At 36.8% G+C, this 19,075-nt stretch overlaps 1 protein-coding gene across 7 annotated transcripts in view; it reads left to right on the forward strand.

Moving 5' to 3' along the window:
• ROBO2 (roundabout guidance receptor 2) overlaps positions 1–19,075 on the forward strand; it is a 946,026-nt gene that overhangs the window by 830,789 nt on the left and 96,162 nt on the right. For all 7 annotated transcript variants that reach the window (XM_042788459.1, XM_042788462.1, XM_042788460.1 and 4 more), the window contains exons 8-9: positions 10,045–10,169; positions 14,723–14,894. In XM_042788459.1, coding sequence (XP_042644393.1) covers positions 10,045–10,169; positions 14,723–14,894 — 297 coding nt within the window. The remainder of the gene's footprint in view (positions 1–10,044; positions 10,170–14,722; positions 14,895–19,075) is intronic.

The raw sequence follows: 19,075 nt of genomic DNA on the forward strand, positions 1-19,075 counted from the left end.
AGAGATTAAAATATGGATCTGACTTGTTTTGGCATCTCTTAGCCTTTTAAAGACCAGTCTAAAAATCCTAAAGTTCTTAACATTTGGATGGAAAACATCCACTAGCTGAACTTAAACTTGAATCCTATAAGAACTTTAGATATCATAGAAATACAACACTTGCAAATATGGGCTAGAATGGATCCGCAAGTGGGCACTGAGCACATTAACCACCAAGCATTTAAGTGCTGATTCGCAAAACTCAGATTCATTCCCAGCTGCTCCAAGTCTTCTTCAGGATGCTGGATAGTGGTCAGAACAGAAATGCAGAAGGTCTGAAAGGATTCTTCTTCAGTGATAAGTGTGAAAGATGGCAGTGTATGCACTTGAAGTTTTAGCATGTCATACTGTGATGGCCTAGCTGATTCCATTATGGCACCAAGTATGTGCCAGTACTCATACTGTTTCCCTTAGAGAAAACCCAGTTATAGCAAGTGCAGGAAGTGATCAAGTGCTTCTTTTTTTTTTTTTTTTTTAGTGCCTAGCTCTGGTTTAGGAAATTTTTAAGAAGCTCCATATGTAAATCTTATTTAACTTTCCTGAAGCATGCTCAAGTCAGTGGGAATTGTTTTCTTCCTTCAGTGGATTCTGATTCTCTCCATAAATCTTTGAAGATTAGTGTACAAAAAAGTCTTCTGATGTGTTGCTCCCCCCAAACTTTTCCCTTTTTCTAAAAGCAAAAATTGCTTACTTCAAGAGGAATGTGGAAATCAATACATTAATGCATTCACTTTTCCCTTTACCTTCTTTGTTCAATTGCGGCTAGCTATATTAAGTTTGGATATGATCTCAGTATTATTCAACAGGAAAACTACCCTATGCCCCATTACATGAATGCTAGCAATTGTCAGTGAGCATAAATAGTCTTTTTTCTTCCTCTTTTTCATCTCTTCACTTAACAGTGGCTCAAATTGAGCAGAGTATCTCCTCTTAGCCTTTTTTATTCTCAAGGGTAAACAAGCCAGGAACTTGTCATCTGTTCCACTATAGATGTAGCCTATTAGCCTATCTAGGCTCTTTTCTCATCATCTCCTTAGCTCTTCTCTTCAGAGTGTAAATTCATGTTTTTTTTGGAGGAGATAACCAGATTACACTCACTATTTTGATGAGACTTTACTATATCAGCAAGGGGTATGCTTTTCTTTTTTAAACACATTACTAGAGAACCCTCCTGCTATCTCCCATGACAAAAGTAATCATGGCAGATTACATGTCTTCTTGTTGGCATAATTTGTTTTGTGTGCTAAACTCACAGAATGTATAGTAGCACAAGCCATCTCCTGATAGTACAGTTTACAATAGGAAGCAGGCTAAAGTGTTAAGATTTTAGGAAAGCATCTTTTCTATCTGATCTGAACAAAAGGTATATTGTGGATTTCAGACACTTGAGGAAAAAGAAAAAAAATAAAAATCATTGTCTAGAGTAGAGAAAGTACTGAGTAATTTATGTTATTGGGCAGACAGAATCAGTGCAACCTGTCTTTATGTGCATTAAAACTTAAGTGAAGGACATTCTAGAAAGGATGTTCCAGGAGCATCTGTAAGGTGCAGGGGCCACTTAAAAGAGGTGATTGGACAAGATACAATAAAAAAGAGATGTATGGTTAAATGAGAGCAGACTAGAGTCTGATGTTGAGATAAAATTCAGACCAGATATTTAAACTAAATATTTAAATGCACTGTAAAACAAAGAGGAGGACAGGGTCAGGAAAAGTGCTGCTGCTGAACTCAGAGCACTGGAAATGGGGGTGGAGGTCAGAAAATATATGCCTTTCTTTTCTGCTATGTAGGAGACAAAGTTGGAATTTTTAATAATTATTCTCACAGTTTTGTTTTATTGACATTAGTCCTAGGAAAGAAGGAAGAACAAATGAACAAATCCTTGATTGTATTTTTAGGGTTTTTGTGCTTCAACTTTTGTTATAAAAATCATAAATGCAGAATTGGTAGTTATGTTAATTGAAATTGTCAGAGAAACTTTGAATATAAACCAAACGTGCTTTTTCATTATTGTTTATCTCACATCTCTTTTTTTTCCACCATGCAGATTTATCCTACTTCTTTCTTTTAGGTCATCCAGGGATAAAAGAGAGATTTTATGTGTCAAAAAAAAATAGGACAGTTAGCATTTTTTATTTACTGATTCTTTAGACTTCTTTCACCTCTTACAAAGAAAGGAAAAAATGCTTATGCTTCCACGCTATCAGAGATTACCTGCTTCAGTGTTTCAGAACAACTGAAGGATAAAAATGTTGTTATATGTGAAATTCAGACCCTGAATTTAAATTGAAGATTAGAACAATTAGTCCAGGGATGAAGGAAGGTTTAGCATTCTCAAATGACTGAAGTGTGATCTTTTCATGCTGTTGTGTTTTTACATGGCTCATTTGGAAACACCAAACAAAGCAAAAGGAATTTATCACTTTCCAAGAGACAGGAATAGCGTGAAGGACACATACAGCAGAACTGGTCCTGGTAATAAACTTGCTGGGACCTCACTTCCCCCTGCCCTCTACCTCTGCCCCCTTGTAGCCCAATTCCTCTCCCTCAGTGCTTCCTTTCATTCAGCCTGCTAAAAGTCCTCCCCACTTTACCCCCATACTTCTAATTTGGTGTATTTGATCTATTGGTGCAGGACATATGAGAATTAATTCTGAAGCAGTGTCAATGTTAAAGGTGGTATCCAAGGAACAGATTCCCATCACTCCCCTAGGTTATGGGAAGCTGCTTTTCAGAAGAATCCAAACCACATTCCTGCTTCGCCACTTCCACCTGTGTAATTTTAAAATAATATCCCAGGTCTACTGAAGGGCTTCATGAATCACTTGTGATTCCCACAACCTACCCGTTCCTCATTTTTATTGGTAGAACCATCCACTTGAAGAAGAAATCATGAAAGAAAGAGAACACCCTAAATGAACAAGGAATAGAACACAGTTAAAAAAAAAAAAAAAACAAAATGGCCACAAAATGAGATGTATGCAGTTGTTTCAAAGTCCGACTGCACTCATACAGACTGGGGAATTGTTATGGATTCTTATGCTAACATGGATTCCTGTACTCATGGGAGAGAAAAAAAAGGAAACTCATTTCACAGGCAACTTAATCGTAACTATCATGCTAAAAAATTACTTCCTTCCATGTCTGGGACACACCTGATCATTGGAGCACACCATAAGATTGAGAAGTATTTTCGCTTTAAAGAAATTGACCATCCTTAACTTCCATTAGTTTATCTCTGATAAGAAATATCTGAATTCATAATAGGCCTAAGCTGTCATCCTCTCAAGCTTCTGTAATGGCTCCTGTGTCAGAGGCTGCACCTTTGATTTATCATTAGTCATCGCTAATAGTGAACTAATAACTTTGTGTCCTAAGAACCACGCATTACTTTCAGTACCCATTAAGATGATCTGAACTTTTGAGAACTGCTGAATCAACCTGGGTTTCTAGTGTTTGAGACTGGACATATTTTCTATATCGCTCTATTTACTCCATCAACAATAGTACCCTTGCAAAATGTCTTTCAAAACTCCTAGACTCTCATATATGCACTTTTTGGCAGCTCATGCTATACAAAGGGCAAATGTTGTTACAGCAAGATATATAAGTAGGGTCTTACAGTTTTCTTTTACATTTGTATCACAAAAGCATCCAAAAGTCAAGTATCTACCAGACCTTCTAGACAAATTTAACCAATGAGAGGTGAGATATCATTATTTTCTTTCAAGAATTCCTGTACCATCATCTAATCCAGTGTCTGGAACCAGCAAAGCAATCCTACATATTAGTCCTACTCCATAGATGATGTCAAGAGTTACCTCCCTTTTCAAAATACGTAGTACTTCCTCTAGAGTTCTGGGTGCTTCTGCTGTCCTCCATGTAAATATCTTAGATGCAAATCTTGATGTGTATTTCGTAAGACCTGGAACTGAGTTTGATTTCTTCAAATGCCAACACCTACTGAAGACTAGCTGAAGTGGCCATATGAATATTGTCATTGCAGTAAGGGTTTGAAAGGAGTGTTGAGATATCCAGTTTCAAGTCTTTGAGGGCTTTGCAAAAGAAGAATGTGATGTTGATGGGGGTTCCAGAAGTCAGAATACAATTTGGGGAAGGTGCCATTATCTTATCACCCTAATTGACTCACTTCCAGACAGAGTTACTGAGTATTGTACCAGGTATAACTTTGATTATTCAGAGGATTATTATGAATTTAATTTCTTGCTGCAAATGTACAATGTTGAAAAAGACTGTAGATGGGAATATTGGGATGGTCTACTGTCTCTTCCCTGCTGGAAGCAGAACTGGGTCTTACAGAATCTTGATGCTTTACCAGGCAGTGTGTTTCTACTTGTTCCTCAAACCTTTTTCCCCTATCAGTGAGCATTATCTGAGATTTGCTTAGAACTACTACAAGTCAGCATCTTTCCCCTTGACCCTATTTGAACCAGTCACAGAAATATGTTTATGGATAATAAACAGTTCCAGTTTAAAATGAAGCACTCATCTGTATCACTTTAGCTTGCCTAAGTAATCGTCACAATTAATTTCATTTACAGTTCACTATCAACTGAAATTAGTTGTAATTAAAGCTTGACAAATCTGTAATTTAAGCCCTTTAAAATTTGTTGCTCTCACTCTTTTCCTGTGATGTATTATTTTTCCAGTGGATACAATCCAAAGACCACATAAGCCAATAGGAGAATTTCTCCCAACTTTAATGAGCTTTGAGTAAAGACTCATATGCCATGGTATATGAGGACATTTCATCTAAGTACATGTAATTAAAAGATTATGAAAGTTTTCACTGTGTGAAAACTGTTTGGATTAGGTAAAATGAGTTTGGTCTCACAGTGACTGCTTTAGGTAATTGAGGATGTTTAGAAAAAACCCAAACAACAACAAAAATCCCACTGGTACCAGTTGCTGTGGATGCAATTCCATTTCTGTTTGCGGTAGCAATACTGGACTAAAACTTGCTACAGTATCTGCTTTTAATTAAAATCACAGCAATATACTGTATGAACCCCAGGGCACCTGGGCTGGGGGAGGTGCTATGATCAAGTCATGATAGTAAAATTCCCTTAGGATCATTGAATTTAATGTGAACCACAAATCACAAGATCAGCTTAGAAACCGTTGTCACTGGAAGAAAATGTTGCTAGTACTTGATATGGGATCAATGTACTTTTTACTATAAATTCACACTTTTCTGTGGTAATTTTCCTCTCCCCTTCTGAGTCTTCTGCTACATTTCTTACCAGGTGACCAGAATTCACCTAGGAAGACTGAACTCACTGTCTCAGTCAAGCTTCTCTACATCAGTAGCTTTTATCAGCTCCTGGTGACTCAGCATAACCTTTAGTATTCAGTAACACTACTGGGAAATAAATTAATGCAATCCATCCTACCAGATTAGAAATTCTGCTAAATATTAAGATTGGAGAAGAATTGAGAAATCCCTTTGAAATAATTTTCAGTATTTGTTTTTTCTTCTTTTTTTTTTTTTTTTTTTTTTCTGTAGCTCTTTAACATTTGAGCAGAGGCTACCTTCATACACATTTATTATTAGAATACAAGATCCATTCGGTCATGCATAAAACAACATCTAGAAAGAGTGCAACAGAATGCACTCTTCCTATTTTGAACAACATAACTAATGCTCACTACTGCTCATGCTTTTCTGTCTCCATTTTAATTCTTGCAGTAGAATACTGTTCTGTGCTGTAAAAACAGTTCTGAACATGATGTGATTAACCCTAGGGTCCCCCCATCCCCTCATCTCAAAGCCCCCTTGTACATGGCCTATGCTTTCTATTCATGTTCAACCATCTGATTTCCATATCATCCCGCTCAGCCTCACAAGCGGCTATTAGCATAACAGAGCTTTAGTGTGACATTGATTGAAGCCAGCGCTTGCTGAATGCAGTATCAAAGCATAATTTGCCAGAAATCAAATCTAATTTACTGTGTACTATTTAAATTTATTTTTTTTAAAAAAAAAGTTTCAACAGAAGGATAGTAGGTTTGTAGTCTTAATTGTTCTTTTTTCGTATTTTTGGCTAGTCCCCTGGAATCCAAGCAATATATTTCCTTTTAAAGCCATTGTCTTTGACTTTCAAATGTCAATTAAGCAAGAGTTTTTCCACTCTGTTTCTTCCAATCCGGTTAATGTTACATCTGAAACAGTAAAGGGTAATAGTCTGATAGGCACAACACTCAGTTTGCTGCTTCATAACAGTTTTTTCAACAGATTCTTCTAATGACCTCAATGTTTAGCTTGAATTAAGCATTAAAGTACCATATAACTTTAACAGCTGAAGCATATCAAACCTGCTGTTATTTCTTTTAACTGTACCTTTTCAGAATATTTTAAAAATTCATATACTTTGAGAGAAGAAATGATGGCTTGAATTAAGTTTTGTCCAATGTTCCACTGAAGCTGGGCTTTGAGCAAGTCATGATATCAGTTAAGGTCTCTGTAAAATACGAGTAATAATGTTTTTCTATCTTTATAAGCAGCATCTATGTATGAAGATAATGAGCTCTCTTTTTAGGAAAATTGATGAGCTCAAGTGCTTATTCTGTCAAAGAAGCCTTGCTGTCTCTGGGCAGGATCGCGATGTGTTCTCTGGGTATAATGGCAGTCTTACTGCTTTGGTAGTTTTACTTGACCAAGAATTACTACTGTAATTATTAACTGTTAGTTTCAGTTTTCAATTTGCATTATGCAACTAGAAATAGATTGATAAAACTGTTATGGTGAAAACACTGTTTAAATGCTGTAGACAATGTCATTTTTATCAGAGGTTGACTATAAACAGAGCTACAGCTGAATATGACAGCAAACTGGAACAAAGTGGGGGTTTCCTTTATTATAAAACCCCATCTTTGAATAAAGTAAAAAAAACACATACAAGGTTTTATTTTTCCAAAATGATGATTTTCATGTTCTTTAAAATTCTGGTATTAAATAGTTTGGCTAAACGAGTTGGGTTTGTGTTCTAATTAATGTAGCGATGAATGAAAGTCATCTCCTTGTGAAATCAAGAGAGTATATTTAAATAAAAGCTTTGATTCATTTATTTATTTTTATAGTGAATTTCTAGTAATTATGACTGCAGAGAAAAGCTAGAAAGAGATCCTTGCATAACCATACATCACTGTTTACAGAAGTCTTTAGAAAGTCTAATCTAGTAGCTATGAGGCCATGGATCTTCTGTTCACCTAGTATGGCAAATGCTGGAGAGGACTTGGTGTGTGGCAGGGAGAGAACAGAGCATAAGGGTCAATCCACATTATTTATATCATCTCGACTGAGCTACAGCTTTAATTTCTGCTTCTTTGTCTCTTTTTGCAAAATAAAGGATCCTTTTTCTGCTCTTAGGAAAGTGAGAGATGTTCAAAGTTAAGGGTAGGTCAAAAACTAGAAACTAGGTAGAAACTAGGATATTTGTTTGGTTATTCAGTTACGTGATTTGAAGGATAGGCTCATGGAAATGCCACACCTTGTTCCTTCTGTTGGGCTGTCTCAGAGCACTGTCTGCATACCATACCCCCTGTGCACCAGGCATGCCCACAAAGTGATCTTCGGCATTGATCGCACTTAGGTATGATCTATGGAATGGTCTGTTGACACCAGGTTTTTATCATCATGATGGAAAGAGTATGGTCTTGAGGCCACCCATAACACAGCATAGACATAGGACTCATGCATAGTTCCTGTCAAATGCAGATGTAACACCTGAAGAGGTTAGAGGTTTTCTGCTCTCCGCTCTGCCTGAGGTTGTTATTGATTCTATATTAATATCCTGGGCAATGAACTTCTGTGGCTGAGCACCAAACACTAAACTAATTCAGTGACCTTTATTAAGTCAGAGCTGTAGTGATACCTTAGTGTAAGGTATGCCTATAGGAATGAAAGTTTCTATTTCACAATTTAAGCGTCTTTTTCCCTTACCATATGATTGAATGAAAAAACACATGTGCCAATTATCACATTACTGTTTACTGACACCTGTAGGGATTGTGTACAGATGTGCTAGGTAAAACAAGGTGAGGGAAAAACAAGTAACTTGATGCAGTCCAGCACTTTAGGAATAGTACAGCATGAGTTTGGATCATAGAGTATGCGTAGCAACACCCATGCTCTTACAGAAACCACAAAACATATGGATATAAACAGGCAGCGGCAGGGCACCTCGCCCTTTGTCCCTGCCTTTTCAGAAGACCAACACCTGTTGAGGCCAGGGGAAGAGGTGGACACTTCTCTCTTCAGAGAGGCCAATCCCTGTGTTTAGGAATGTGAGGCAGAAAGAAGACTCCTCTTGTTGTTCTCACTATCTGCCTTCTAAATTGATGAAGATTCATGTTTATTAAGTGCTTTACAGTTCTTGTTTTAAGAATACATTATACCAGCGCTATTCAACTGGTGCTCTTTAATCTCCTGCTGATCTGTACAGCCTTGGGAAGTACCTCATGAGATAACTGCAAAGTGTATTTCAAAAAAGTCAGATCTGCATACATTTCTATGCAGTTAGCAGATTTGCGTCTGTGCTGTCAGCAGGTGTAATCGGAAGCTGGGTCTTGATTGCTCTTCGTGCCTAATTAAATAGTTTGTAATTATAATGGTGGAAATATGGTTTTCTAAAACACTTAAATTCTGTTTACCCAAAAGCTTACTGTTCCTAAACCATCTCTCTCCACAACCACCAAACCAATAGTGGAATTAAAGAAAATGAATGTTTGGGGTTTATTTTACTATTTTGTCCCCTTCTTCAGCCTGCCCCAAAAGTTAGCTAGTCTTTTAATGAGAAGATCTGGAGATACTGCTTACATTTTAAAAATATTCCAGATAGTAAAAATCCAGTTCCAGTGAATTCCAGTGTTGAAGCAAGACTAGAGGGTTTGCATGTCACACATAGAGAAGTAATTTGCTTTGTCAAATCATGTTCAACATAGTTGCTGATGTAATTTTTTTTTCTCTCAAGTCCTCCAGCACTGCTTCTTCCCCTTTCCTTCTGCACATTAACACCTTTTATCTCCCTTCTTGTTCCCACCAAGCACTGACTCTTTATTCTCCATCAGTACACCCAGACAAGTCAAACTATGCCTTTCCTTTGGAAATTGCTCACTTCTGACTTTGGTTCCTGGTCCCCTATGTCTGAACACTGTTAATGCCATCTACCTGAAAACATAGCCAGTCATGGTGGTTCTTTCTTGTTTTAACTCCACTTTCTCCTTCTTTAACTTGTCTCTCCTTGATCTCTGAGAATACCTATTCCTTCTTACTCACCACTCACTGCTGCCCCATAACTCTTCAACTCTTGCTTCTTTCTTGTCTTTACACAAGCTGAAACCTGGATCTCCCAAGTTTGTGTTGTTTTAGCAACCATTCTTTTCACAGCAAATCCTCCTTCTCCCTCCATTCTTGACCACGCTATCACTAAGAGAAGTGAGGGAGCTCTTGAACTTCTGTCCTACTGCTGTCATCCAGATCTTTCTGTTCTTTCTCAATCATTTTTAAAAGTCTAGAGGAGCAGACTGAAAAAGACAGTCTATATTTCCTAATTCATACATTGTAAGGCACTGTAGGTCCAGCACAACAGCAAGCTCTATGAAGCATGGAGGGCATGAGAGTGCTGGTAGCTGCCCAGTCTAAAGGTAGAATACATCCAGAGGAAGAATCATAAACCTGACTGCTACTCCTTAGCATTTATTGTCATCAGAATTTACTCTAGCATGTATGGTTGTTATTTTTTTTTTAATTTTTATTTTTTTTTTACAACTGGGGATATCACATACTGATATTGCTGCTCTTTCTGTTGCTGTTATTGTTTTTGTTTATATATTAGTTCTGTCTATACTAATTAATGTTTCTGGTGTTATGTCCTCTGGCATAAAACAAATCTCCATAACATTGTCTTCTCTTTCCTTCAATATTCCTCATCTCCCTCTTGCAAAATATCCTGAATTTACACCATGGTTTTTCTTACATTGTAGCTCCCCCACAGTTTGTGGTGAGACCACGAGACCAGATTGTAGCCCAGGGTCGAACAGTGACTTTTCCTTGTGAAACTAAAGGAAATCCCCAGCCAGCTGTTTTCTGGCAAAAAGAAGGAAGTCAGGTAAGTTTTAAGCACCCTATAAGTCTTTCAAGACTTTCTAAATAGTTATATTGTTAAATTTTAAAGAAAATTATTTATATTACCTTTCACAGGTTCTTATAATCTTTCAAAGGAGTTTGTCTTTTAAACTATCATTGTTCTCTACCAACATTTTTTTGCTGTTTTTAAAAAATATTAATATTGTGAAGAACTGAAAGGCCATTTAAGTTGGTGAAATTTGTACTAGGTGCTGTATAAACGTATAGAAAGCAACAGTATGTACCTTAAAGACTTTTCATTCTGAAGCCCCCAACAAACAGGTAGGTGAGACAAACATAGATAAAAAAAGTATGACTCGATTTTTAACTAATCAGAGTCAGTAATTACAGTTCACAACCTGTCTAGACATGATCAAGCAGATATATATCTAGCAAGCTGATTTGCATTGGATTATTCTCATAGCACATACAGATACAGGTTTTGAACATGCAGATGCTTTCTTCAATAAAATTGTCTCAGGAAATTTCCAAATCTGGTTTTGGAAATGTTTCCCTGATCCTTACTTTCATTTTTTGAAAGACGAATTTCTGATGGATCAATCAGTGCTGTCATCAGCCAGTACTAATTTCTGTAGCTTAATATTTGAATGTCATCCCATGACATTTTTTTACTGCTGTTACTCTATTGACACGTTACAGCAGAAGTCGGGCCTTCTCCCTCTCAATGTGCAGTTGATGTTAATATGTTAAATTTGAACATTGTAAACCATGTGCCATATTCTCTCTTGCACCTGAGAAAACATTAAAACAGGTAAATGGATGACCAAGGACAGTGCCTTCTGTATCTTCCTCATGAAGCCTGTCATGGCTATGTCTATGTTTCTATACTATGTACCCTTCTCCACTGACTAAATGAGTCTTTTCAGAGCCCTGTGCTACTTTTTCCCACATGGTGACATGTGAGTTAACTCAAGTATCCACACTGTGCTGCGCAGTGCAGGTGAGCCTTTTGCCTAATCTGGAGGCATGGTGTGTACCAGCTCAGCTAAAACGTGAGATAAGAACTGAACCGCAGGACTCTTGCTCTGCCCCACCTGCTTCTGCTTCACCTCCTCATGAGGTCAGACAACTGGTCCAGAATGACAGAACTGAGGCTGACAGCATTTTGTGCTCTGTTGCATTTGTCTTACAAAGATACAACACTATTTATGAGTGTAAACTTGTATGTAAGCTTAATCTTCAGTGTATTATTTGGAGAACTTTAGATCTAGCCTCCATGGATCACATCCTGGAAAAGCACAGTATTGTGAGTCTCACTAAGGTGAAAAGTGTTCCAAGGGGAAAGTAGAATAGCATATTGAAATTAAAGTAGGAAGTACTGATGTGCTAGCAAACATTTCAAACCCCTTCCTTGTAGAGCATTTTAATAACATGGTAATGTTTATGTAAAGCGAGCTTATAGTGTCACACTTGAATCTAATAAAGTGGACATCCATCATGCTGTAATAAAGAGAAGAGCTTCTAATTAAAGTAGGACATCATTTGCAGGATTAAAGTCATTTAGTGTAATTGAAAAGTGTTAATACTCTATTTTATCCTCCTCCACTGGTATCATTTCAAGGGTAAAAACATTTTAAGGTGAAAATGCATCTTGTGTCTTTAATTGAATGTTATTACCTACTGATTGTACCATGTTGAAGCTGTTTAAATACAAACCTGGAAGATTAATTACCGTATTGAGAACCACATCCCTGAGGGTTAGAATGGTCTTTTTTGGAAAATAAGTGAAACATAAAAATTGATAAGTACATGGTTTATAATCAAGCCTTGAAACATAGCTCAATGTGATTCACTGCACCTTCATGTTAACCTTAATTGAGCATCAGTGAAGTAACACAGGTTATTGTTACCATCTCAATATACAACTTGCCAGATTTTGCAATGAGATGCTATAGAATAGGTGAGTTTCCACTTACTGTATATCATTATATGAATCTTGAGGGAACAGTATTTTGGCCAAATTACATGACTTTCTGCCTTGGCGTGCCTGGCTATTTCTTGCTTGGCTTTACAACACTTGCTTCATCTTTTACTGGAGGAACTGTTTGCAGCACCACTGTTAGTGTTCAGAGTAATGTTATGTAGTCATGTTAGCCCGCTCCAGTAATTGTAGGGCATTTTTCACTGTGAATCCATTACTTGATCCAGTGTTTCTGAGCACAACCAGCTGGAAGGGAGGGGAGCTCTTCCCTCCTGAGTCATTTTTTGTGCCAGCTTGTGCATAAACAGCTGGTCTTTGGTACTCAGTAGCCTTTTCCCCAGAGCCTAACAGCCGCCCACCAAAGAAATGCACCAAGGCAGGGTATGTGTAACCTTTAGACTCTCTGGATTAAATTCTTCCTTGAGATAAATTCTGTGGTATTATATCAGGGATGACTTTGGTTCCCCTGTTTGCAACCCAGCATGGCACCATTGTGCCCAGATGAGCAACCTGACAGCTAACTAAAACCAGTGAAATTGCAAAAACATTTAAAAAGGGGTTGTACGGTAATTTAGGACAAGTTATAATTCATAGTTATTTGGTCTTTGAAGGGAGAAGTGATGAGACTGGTGAACTGAACTGAATATTCACTGGGATGTGGTACCTCTCCAAAACAGACAAGCCCATGCTGAAGATGAAAAGAAGGGTAGCTTCCCCTTTCTAATGCAGTGATAAAGAGGATTCTGGATCTTTTTCCTCTTAAGAATTAGGATCTTGATCCTTGTGCTGTCTTTTATGTTGTGTTTCTTTTTACACTTTGTATACTGAGTGATAAATGGAGTCAAGCTCATCCATATGAAAATTCTCTGCTTTCTCATAAAATTTGGTGGAGTTTTCATAATACCCTCATTCGGTAGGTATCTGTGCCAGGCAGAGGTTATTCTGAAAGTTTCAAGGCAATACAGAAAACGAGGCAATTTTTTGAGATCCACTTATCCCTGTAGCCTAAAATTGTTTCAGAATTTTCACACTTTTTTTTTTTTCTTATTGGATCTGACATGTTTACTGGGTGCATATTGATTTTTGAGGAAAAATTTGCTGTGAAAAATTTATTGAAGATTGACATTGAAAGGGGGCAAGAGGAAAGACTCACCCTAGGGTGACATGTAGCCTAGTAGGTTAATACAATTTTAAGCATACTTGGAGTGTTGGATCTTATTTAAAGCATATCTCTCTCCTTTTATTGCTGAAACCAGAGAGATAAAGGTGTGAGTTTCACTTCAAAGCAGAATTTTTTTAAATCCAAATTTGTTGCTTGTTAGTTCCAAACAATTTTTTGTAAACTATTTAGGTCCACTGCAGAAGAAGCAGATCTACAGAAAATTAATTTAATACCCTACTGTATAATTTTAGATTTTCTTTTAAACCCATATAGACAAGCTTAAAAGTTAGTAGCAAGTCATCATTAGAAAGCACAGCAGAGCTATACAGAGCTGCAGTACTAATGAAAGCTTATCGCATCATGGTAACGGTGTTTTGGGATATTCTTGATGCAAACAGTTGTATTTTTCATAGAGTTGGCATAGAAGTCAGACTCTATTTTCCTGGGATTACTGTTGTTTAATTATTGTTTAATTTGTTTCCCTTTCTTTCTCATTGGGCAATGCTGCTGACCTTTCTGTACACATCGCCTCCCTTTTCCTCTTCTTTTTTATTCACATGAAGAACTGTGCCAGATGGTATAACTTTTTTCTTGAAAACATGGCCCTCACCACTAAAACCTTTTCAGTCCTTGTCTGTATTATTGATTCATTCAGTCCTTCATCATATGCAATGACTACTACATCCATTCCAGTTATTCTTATTGACATCTCTCTCTTCTCCAATCCAGCCCAAAGGCAAAATCTAATGTCCCTGTTTTGTGCTAACTGATGTTTTATCCTACATAAAATTATTTTTTCTCTCTGATGATCTCCACGTCAGATTTATACACTTTCTCTTCACCCTTAAGGCTCCATGCTGCTTTTCTCCTTTGGTATATCTCAGTTTTAATTTCCTTTTACTTCTTTAAGCTGTCATGCTCTGCCAGCTTCTCGTACTTTATGACCTGTTTGTATCTTCCTCCCAGCTTTTCTTCTGTGCCACGTTCTTACTTTGTCCTTTGTCCAGAACATATTCACAGCCAAACAATAGATCCCTCAAGTCTCCAGGATTCAATTCTTTCTGCTAGTTTTCTAATGTCTACTGTAGTACTGTGTCCTCCTGGTTTGATAGCCAACTAAGTTTATTATTACAGTTACATTCAGAATGAAGATGAATGTTCACAAATACAAATTAGTCAAGTGTGATTGTTGGAAAATTTCTCTTTGCCTATACCCCCCGCCAGAACACATCACTGTGTGCTGTTTCTAATTTAAACTGCAAGTTGCCCAAGGCAGGGAAAGCTAGCTCTATGTGTTCATAAAGTTGTAACCACACTTGCTTTTTCTTCTAGTTTATATATAGTACTTTTAAGGAAAAATCATTGTCTCTCTAGCTGAGGAAAAGTGGTGCTCTTCTGTTTTGAATTGATATGAGATGAATTGTCTTTGCAGAATCTACTCTTCCCAAACCAGCCTCTCCAACCCAACAGCAGGTATTCAGTGTCACCAACCGGAGACCTGACTATTACAAACATTCAGCGGTCTGATGCAGGCTACTACATTTGTCAAGCACTGACGGTTGCTGGAAGCATTTTAGCCAAGGCTCAGCTGGAAGTTACTGATGGTGAGCTATAGAAATTCCTATTGTTTTTTCCTGTCAAAAGTATTTTAAAAGCAGTGTAAATAGAGGCATATGAGAACACATGATTTGTACAATTAAATGAACAAGTTTCTACAAAAAATACAATGAAAAGGCTCTCTGTGCAATTCTCTGTGGTATCAAAAAGGCATCGAAGTCTAGTTTGCCTTTTGCTTGCTTTCTGAAGGTTCCTTAACAATGCAAAAAAGGGACAAACCAGCTTAGAATAGGGTTGGTGAGAAAGCAAGCTGTTCAGTTCACTAGAGCTAAGATAGGACTGCAAAAAAGCATTGTGAAGAATAAATAGGTTTGTGATAAAAGCAGAATAATGAGGCTCAGTTCTCACCAATCTTCAGTATTATTTTATGCAGCTAGTTCAGGAATGTGTCCTTAGCTCAGTTAAAACAACACAGTTGCCTTGAACTTACTGGAGTACTGTTGGTTTAGAACAGCTACAACATGTAGCGCTTTAGTGCCTGTGTGAATAAGGCACCTACCTCAGACCTATGTTCTAAGAATGTCTCAGTATAGTTAGGTGTGAAAAGAGTCATGGAAATATGTAGGTAGAGAAGAGGTTTCAGGAAAGGAAAAGCACTATATGTTTAATCTTGATGCTTTCCATTTCAAAATTTTGGGTTTGAAATTTATCCTGCCTTGAAATTTACTTTACTCCATCTACAAATATGAATCCTTTTTGTATGTCAGGAGTCTTGGTGATATCCTTCTTCATCCCATTGTGGATAGAAGGCAGTTTGCATCCTTTAATGTTAGTGAAGAAAACAACAGAATTCCTCTTGTACTAGGAGATTGCAGCATTCCTCAACATCATTATTCCTTATCTTAACTGACTCATTAAATATCTGCTGACAGACTTTGATGAATTTTTGCCATTAAAACTGTTGTTATATGCAGAGGTCTACTTTTACTGTTCCCTTAGAGACCTGCCTGCACCATGAAAGTTTGAAAAGATGTCTGATTCTGAATAATCTGGCTTTTCACGAGAGCATATTCATCACAAGTGACAGGTAGAGAGGTTCAGGCTCATGTTGTAGAGGTTTGAGCATTAATTTGATGCCTTTTCTTTGTTTTCCAAAAGCTGTCTATATTTTTATGACAAGGGGAGATAATTTTTGCCTTATCCTTGCATGTTTACAAGCACATTGCTTTTCTGTAAAATAGTTTCTGGAGACTAAAGGCCAACCCTCACTCTGCAATCTCTGTAAGTCCTTTCCCTCATGGTCTTTGACAAAATGATGCATTTTCATTCAATTCAAATTTAAATGTAGATTAAAAGGTCATTTAAAATTAATGGAAAGGCAGTATTTTTTAATATCTGTCCATAGTGCTGGCTGATTCAGTGCCGTGACTGTGATTGGAATAAATATAACACACAAACATTGGTTAAGAGGACATTGAGCTGTTAATGGTTGCACCTGCTGATGCTGTACAGATTTACTGCAACAGGGGTCGAGTGGATCAAATCAGATTCAAGGATATTAATGATTAGAAATTCTTCCTTTTGACTGACAAGGCCTGTGGTCCATCTTTATCTATTTCTTGTGTGGGTGGAAACAGATAAATCCCAATTGACCTCTTTGGAATCTTCATTAGTTTGTTTAACAAGTCAACAGAAAGCTCACAAAAGGGTCCCTTCTAAAATGCAAACTCATCTACAATTAATTCTGATTAAAGGCAGTGTGCATTCCACATTGTTAGAGAAAGCATTAAATGGTGGCTCTGCTGCTCAAAGAATGCAAGGCCTGCGTTCTTCAAATGCTTTCCAGAACCCACTGTCAGCATGATCATTATGAAATAATAAAGTTGCTTTATAGAAATACCATTTCATCCTTGAGTCAAAGGGCAGGTGAGGTCAGAAGAAAAGTGCCAAAACAATATTGTGGAGCTGAGATTATATAAATAAATGTACCACTAGATCACTGATATTTCTTTAATTGCTTTCAGTTAGGACGTTAACCATAAATGTCTAAATAATCTGTTTTGGTTGACGCTGAGCAGAAGTTATGGAAGCTAATGATCTTTATCAGTAGGGAAATCTAATTTAATGGTTTTTAAAATATAATAAAAGATAAACACTGTGCATGCTAGCTATATACTTAAGCATCAGTGTTCTAGTTTTTGGCTGGTGATTTTAGTTTTACTTCATAGCCCAGAATTTTTCTGTTTGGTTAATGATTTAATAATAGTGGTGAGCCATCTTTTTCATTTTGAACACATTTTTGTTTGATCCAGAGTAATTTAGAACCAATTGAAGTTCCAATACAGAATGAAAACATATGTCATGTGCAGAAAAACAAGTGCTTAATTATACCATATATAGCAGTGTTTCAGTTGTTACATTTTTGCACTTACAAGTCTTTAATGGAAATATTTTTAACTCAAGTGTTCACATGAGAAGAGATTACTAACTGTGATGAAATGTGCTGAGTTGAGTGATAATTTTGCTGATTATGGACTGTGCTAAGAGCCTTCAGTGTATTTGAAATTCAAATCTTGTATTTTCTTGAAAGGCTATCATGTAATCCACTGTCTAACACACATCTGGAAAAGCAAAATCATTTTAAAAATTGAGACAATCTTAGCAATCCTTTCAAACTCAAGAAGTGAATATGCAGTTCACAGTCTTAAAATGACAGATCATGCAAATAAACCAACTGCTTCCATCTAACTATGTCTGTGCTCAAGATAAAAGGAATAGTTTACAATTAGTAATTTGTTCCATAAATTTATCCAGCATGCACAGAATATTTTGGAGAAGATCTCAATTTCTCCTCATCTAGTCATTATTAATATTTATTAATAAAAATTGTGACTACTGCATGTTCAACTGTACGATCAGCCTACTTTGCCCTGTTTACTCCACAGTTGCTGTTTAGGGTGAGTATTGGGATGGGTAAGCTTAACCTCCCAGTGTGGATTTTTCTGGCAACGTAAGAACAAACTGGTTTAGGATATTAAATTAATTAAAAAGATAATGTTTCTGGGCTTTTGAATGAAAGCAAAAGACTGGACCTATAAAGGTAATTCAGAACAGATTACAAAAAACGAGAAGGGGTTGGCAGCATACCTCAACAGCTCCCTCTCCACTGATTTGGAACAGACACTTAATGCATTTTTCCCAAACTCCTCTGCAATTTTTTAACTATAGGTCTATTGAATATTCTGGGGTATATCTCTCTCAGATCCTCCTGGAAGAATTTAATATCACTCACAGTTTACTTGTCTGCAAGTCTGGCCACCATGATTCCTATCCTTCATCAAATGTCTATTACATGTTTTGTAGCAAATGTGACAGTTTCAAACAGGAGAGATTCAGAACAACTTTACAGCCTCCTGTGAAGCTGTTCTGCAAAAAAGACAGAAGAAGGATTGGTCTCTGCTTTTCCACCTCTCAGGAGAGCACCCTGCTGCATCATACTAGTGTTCATCATGAGATTTTTGTGACTTGTGTCTCATTTTCCCTATTAATTCACCAGGAAAACTTTTGAAATGTTGATTTTGGAAGTGCCAAATTAAAGGCTTCCTTTTGTCATTATCTTATTTTCATTTCCTGTTGTAATTTGGCCAAATTCCACACAAATTTAAACATGTTTTCAGTTGATCCAAATTGAATTTGTAGTAAGCTGCTCATTAACAAATATAATTTGTTATTTTCTGTTCTGATGCTCTGCTCAAAATTTAAGCTGAATTTTATCACAGAAGGTATCTGATAATTTTTCAGTTACCAGAATATGTGAATATATGGTTTCTGGCAAATAGTTTCAAAACTTTTTTTAAAAATTAAATTAGTTTTGAAATCAACTTCTATTTTATTATGCAAATATATTTTAGTCACACAGAATTTTTCCGTGGAATGGGTATAAAAGCTTCCTGATAGGAGAAAACAATGTAAAACTTAAATAAGAAAACAAAATATTTTAAAAGAAACTAACAAAACTCCCAACCTCTTTGTGGATATTTTTTATTATCAATCTGTTCCTCAGAGTGCTTATGATATATCTTTTCAAATCTCTAATCGTGTTTTGGATCCTTACTAATGAGGAGACCTCTGTAGTTGGAATACAAGCACATATACACGTTTTAGAGAAGATTTACAAGTCATAGCTTTGGAGACAATACAGTCGTTCACAGATCAGTGGAAACCCTAA

The sequence above is a fragment of the Tyto alba genome, unplaced genomic scaffold, assembly GCF_018691265.1.
Source record: "Tyto alba isolate M040663 unplaced genomic scaffold, T.alba_DEE_v4.0 Super-Scaffold_14, whole genome shotgun sequence".
Lineage (NCBI taxonomy): Eukaryota > Metazoa > Chordata > Aves > Strigiformes > Tytonidae > Tyto > Tyto alba.